At 30.3% G+C, this 5,615-nt stretch overlaps 1 protein-coding gene across 1 annotated transcript in view; it reads right to left on the bottom strand.

The window, feature by feature from the left end:
• Window positions 1–3,745, bottom strand: part of LOC111084940 (apolipoprotein D-like) — an 8,891-nt gene extending 5,146 nt beyond the window's left edge. Inside the window, exons 1-2 of the mRNA XM_022381613.1 lie at window positions 3,660–3,745; window positions 201–331 (exon numbers count right to left, since the gene is read on the bottom strand). Coding sequence (XP_022237321.1) covers window positions 201–331; window positions 3,660–3,683 — 155 coding nt within the window. The 5' untranslated portion in view covers window positions 3,684–3,745. The remainder of the gene's footprint in view (window positions 1–200; window positions 332–3,659) is intronic.
• Between the last annotated feature and the right edge of the window lie 1,870 nt (window positions 3,746–5,615).

Genomic DNA, 5,615 nt, shown 5'->3' with positions numbered 1-5,615 from the left:
AAATGGTTTTAATTGTGTACCAGTTTAATGTTGAATATTATTTATGATTTTTTTTACGTTTCTCATATTTCATTATGAGACTCCCACTCGTATCTGTTGTCGGGTAGAGCGAGAATCCACAAGATAGAACAAAAAAATTCATCTGCTTTCCTTTTTCTAAGATTAAATCAAATATATGGATAATGTAAATATTTACTTACAGTAGTCCAACTCCTTTACCTACAGCAGAATATACGCCTTCTTCTCCGTTTTTTATTTCCCACCTAACACAACTGGATCCGATATCGGAAAATTCGAAACTCTTTTCGATTTCATACCATTTCCCGGAAAACTAGAATATACCGTTATATTTCACTTTTGAAAAAGCATTTCAGAGATAAAAAAAATCAATTTTATGCATACTAACGGATAATTCATGCTCCATGTAACCCATCCAATAGTTTCAAGTATTGTCTTTCAAAACCACTATCCGTATTATTAAAAATACATATTTTTTCTTATAAATACATTCTTAGTCACTCAGTAAGAACGTTAAAATGGTGTCAGCTCTATAAATATTCTGTAGAATGTTGAATTAAAAGAATTCCACATTTACTAACTCTTTGTTATACTTTAACGCAAGGGTTCTCTAAACAATTTCAATCCGGGTCCTCATTTTGTGGGTGTGAAAATCTTAAGTCTCCTTTTTGTCAAGTAATTTAAAATCAGGAGAGAATAAAGATCATTCTAGAACAAAAATTTTAGTATAGTATTACAGTATATTTTAAACCTATGTTAGTATAGTATTACAGTATATTTTTAAACTTATATTAGTATAGTATTACAGTTTATTTTTAACCTATATTAGTATAGTATTACAGTTTATTTTTAAACCTATATTAGTATAGTATTACAGTATATTTTTAAACTATATTAGTATAATATTACAGCATATTTTTAAACCTATATTAGTATAGTATTACAGTATATTTTTAACCTATATTAGTATAGTATTACAGTATATTTTTAACCTATATTAGTATAGTATTACAGTATATTTTTAACCTATATTAGTATAGTATTACAGTATATTTTTTAACCTATATTAGTATAGTATTACAGTATATTTTTAAACCTATATTAGTATAGTATTACAGTTTATTTTTAAACCTATATTAGTATAGTATTACAGTATATTTTTAACTTATATTAGTATAGTATTACAGTATATTTTTAACCTATGTTTAAAACACTCAGTATATAACATGAAATGTCTTCCTTGCACTGTAACTGGACAATGAAGATGAGAAAAGGAAGCTATTATCATTTAATATGTTAGTATTTTTAAAATAACCCTCAAAGAAAATGAGTTGCATCCTTAAAATTATTTCACGACCATTCGGGGGAGGGAGGATACATTCTCTCAAGCTTACAGTGCTGGCCCACCAGGAGACTCTCAAGTGTAAAGGGTGTATTCTTAATTAATTTATTATTCAAATTGGATGCCATTAACAACAATACACATTGGTATACTGTGCCATCAGGGTATTTTCTTTCCTCAAATATGAACAACTGACATAAGAAATGTGTTTTTTAACTTTAAGAATATAATGTATATTTTCCCTATGGGTACAAACTTCTGAGACACCCTGTACAGGTGAACTTATAAGTAATTAATCAAGAAATATTCGATCATGAGCAACGTGCAAAAACTGAAACTGGACAATACGTACTTAGTTAGCTCGTTTACATTTAGGAATACTGGCTAGACACCTTTGATAACTATAATTATTTAACAAAACATATTAAGTATTATGGATAAAATATTGTTTCATCTGACAATACATTGTAGAAATATGTTCGTCAATTTTAACATCGCCAAATTTTGGAAGTTTATGTAATGTAGACATTTGTTATTACCCTTTTCTCCTAATTTAATAATTCGCTTTGTTAAATAGGACATGTCAGGATGTATAACCTTTTCACGATTTCTCTTTGTAGGTTATTTTACAAAAAAAAAGAAAAAAGTTATAATAATAAGATGATCCGAGTACCAGGGGGCAAATTTTCTTCACTTTACTTTAATTAATTATCTTATACTTTACTGTAATAAATCCATGACAAAAGATGATTTTGATTTTTAAAAAATCCTAGAACTTTTCACACTTTAATAACTATTTCATTTCTTTTGAACTTTCGGTTTCGCTGTTGGAGTCTTCATTAACACTTGTCCGATAAATGGACATGCGATGAGACTGAAAACTCGCAGAAATAATTACTTAGATGAAAATAACTAAAAACTCGCAGAAATAATTACTTAGATAAAAATAACTAAAAACTCGCAGAAATAATTACTTAGATAAAAATAACTAAAAACTCGCAGAAATAATTACTTAGATAAAAATAACTAAACACTCGCAGAAATAATTACTTAGATAAAAATAACTAAAAACTCGCAGAAATAATTACTTAAATAAAAAAATAAGATTCCAGTGCTCCTCTCTTTTTTTTTCTTTTTTTTTCCGTATAAAACGAAAATCCTGAAACTGTATGTGTCTATCTCTGAAACAGAGTTTAAAAAGTGATTTTTACCAATTGAAAACATCGACTTCTTACACCAAAAATGCGTTCGAGCGCTTTCGAAAGGCGGACCTTTCATCTTCAGGAGCAAACTTTCGAAAGCGCTCGGGTCATATAGTTTCTATTCATTTCTATCAAGACTTCTTAAACCTAAATATTTTTCTAACATCATTAATGTACCAAAAATGTTAATATAGTCTTATATATGAAACCACAATTATCTTGTCTTTCTTTTTCAAATTCAGAGACAATGTACGTTATTTACCTTTCTACTAACACGCTCTGTGATCTACCTTCAGATATTAAACTTTATATGCTACCGTTGTTTTGTACGACACCTTCAGTAAGCAATCAGTATGAAGCCACTTATCTTTTTTTTTCTTTTTTTTACCTTATAAGCACCTGTGAGCCTCCGTACTAAACTTTGTAGGGAATATACTTTATAATGCTTTGAGAAATTGCTTAATTACTTAATTTTTGCCTTAATTTTTAATAATATTAAAATGCTAATAGCACAACTATATGCCACACTATATGGCCATGTTGTTAAATTATAATATTTTGAAAATAAGTGGTTTCATTTCACAGAAGTTTTGAACTCAGCTCATTGAATGTTACGTAATGCACTTAACAACAAAATATGTTATAACATATAGTAATTTACAATTTGCACATTAGTTTCTAATTATGCTGCTACATCATAGGTAAAACGTGTGTAGAGTAATTACATCATAGAAACTCTCAAAATTTTTCTAGTCGCTTATACATTATATAGAAAAATAATTTAATAATGAGACGATGTGTTGATTTCAAACCGTAATATATATATGTAGATTCCGCCCAAGTGTGTGTATGTTTTTTTTTTGTTAATACTTCACATGTGTATATATTATACAAGTTGAGAATGTTTTGTTGAAAGTAAAATATATAATAAAAACGTTGTCATTGGATATCAAAGTTCATGCTTGAATATTTGAATAGCTGATTGAAAATAGCGTTCTAAAACAGTATTACCGTGAAAACTTTAACTTGCATCTAATTCAAATATTCTCTAAAATCACATCAAATTCTAAAGTGGTTAATAGAAATATTTTCTCTACCTTTGCGCTGTCAAACTTCTGCATCACCAGGTGCTTACTACTACATCCGGACTGGCCACTGGTCACGTCCAGGCGAAATAAAAAGAGAAAAAGAATGGTCGTGAGAAGCATCATGGTTACAAAATTGGTCGTAGAAACACAACACCAGAGCACAGTATGGTGTGCGAGTTCTAGGACGAACCCACTTTTTATACGTCAAAACCAACAACAGAAGGCGGAAGGAAAGTATCCTGTTTCTTTTTTTTTCTTTCTAAACGTTCTACAGGCCAGTAGGCATCACGAAAACCAATCTTATAGATAACCGATGGTTTTTTAACTGCTATGTGGCAGCAGGGTTCCGTGCAACAATATCTAACCATCCAATGCAACATCACACAATAACTTATTTCTATCTTCGCGGAAATTTAACCTGACCTTGAAGTAGGTCGAGGTAACGGCAGCTTACCTAACCTTATCACATATTGCAGAACACAGGCTGGGAGGCTGGATGATCGTGTGTCGTATGCTAACGAGGTTCTTCAACACGAGTGACGTTTATAAAAACAGTAATAGCCTCCCAATTACAGATAAATCACTCTCTTTTATATAACATTGGAATACACTTAGTAACAAGACTCCAGTGACTTTTATCAATATTTATTCTTATTATTTTAATTCTACTAGATGGCAAAATATTTTATACTATTTTGTCTACAACTTATGTACAATATGTTTTTAGACCTGTATTTGGCTGCGAAATAAGAAAATAAATATATTTTACAAAAGATTAAAGCGCTATCAGAAAGTGCGTTAGCACTCTCTATGTAGGGATGGCACGAACGCCTGTATTAAAGCAACACAAACGTCATCTGGATTTTCTTCTCTACAGGTCATAAGAAGCTAAATATAATTGCCTGGCATAGTCGCTCTATCTTCGGTGTATATGCCACTTTCTTATTTTCGTTCATCACCATCTTTCTTCAACAAAACTAGCGCATACCTAGTTCTAGCAGTAACTAAACTTTTATCACCATTTGATAGAGTAAAACAATCTTCACGATCTTTGACTACCTATTTCTATCATTATTCTATGTAAAATTTATAAAGCTTTAGCCTAGTAACCCACGTACACCATCTTATAAAAACGTAAACAAACAAGTATTAAGAAAAAATTATCGCTAAATAAAAATGTCATGCAAAGCTGGCTACTGAACTTGAAAAAAAAAGGGAACAAAACAAAAAATGGATGGAAGTGGACATATCACTTGGTCCGGCTAATGATCACAGTGCAGACTAAGCCGTATCCCTACATTACTAGCTTCCTCACTGGCAAAACAAATAGAACCAGAATTTCCAATCGTAAAATTCTACTTTATTGTAAAGTAGTCATAAATGTAATATATAAAGGAAAGGTATGATGATGAAAGCTGAGATTCTATTCAAATACCAAGCTTTCAATAGACAATGTGTGGAAGCCAGTAATGTAGGGATTTTGTTTTCTATGTTAAGTCGAAACAGCTTAGTCTGCTATGCCATCATTAGCCGATCAAGTGATATGTCCACTACCATCCCCATCTTGTTTGGTTCCCTTTTTTCGAGTTCAGTAACCAGACCAACATAGCATTTTTATTTAGCAAGAATTTTTTCCTAATACTTTTTATTTTATCAGTAAGAAATCATTCTAGCAAGACATTTGTCACTAGAATAAATGACTATTAACATATTTATTGATAAAATAAATTAATAGTAGGTTTTAAATAAAACTAAAACACTAAAATTAAAATATCAGTCAATTAATGATATTGTTACGTCTCTGGTCGTTAGTTAATTAGTCATAAAAATTCTTTCCGAAGAACTTTAGCGATACAAGTCCTTTCTCAAATAAAACTAGTTTATTCTTTCTCAATCCAACTTTGCAATACACTTAATTTCCACAGTCCCTTTAACTTAAACCTACACGCTATAATTCTCAACGAA

Source organism: Limulus polyphemus, unplaced genomic scaffold (genome assembly GCF_000517525.1).
Source record: "Limulus polyphemus unplaced genomic scaffold, Limulus_polyphemus-2.1.2 Scaffold178, whole genome shotgun sequence".
NCBI classification, from domain to species: Eukaryota; Metazoa; Arthropoda; class Merostomata; order Xiphosura; family Limulidae; genus Limulus; species Limulus polyphemus.
Note: the sequence above shows the minus strand (reverse complement) of the source record. Positions and strands in the feature narration are given on the sequence as shown.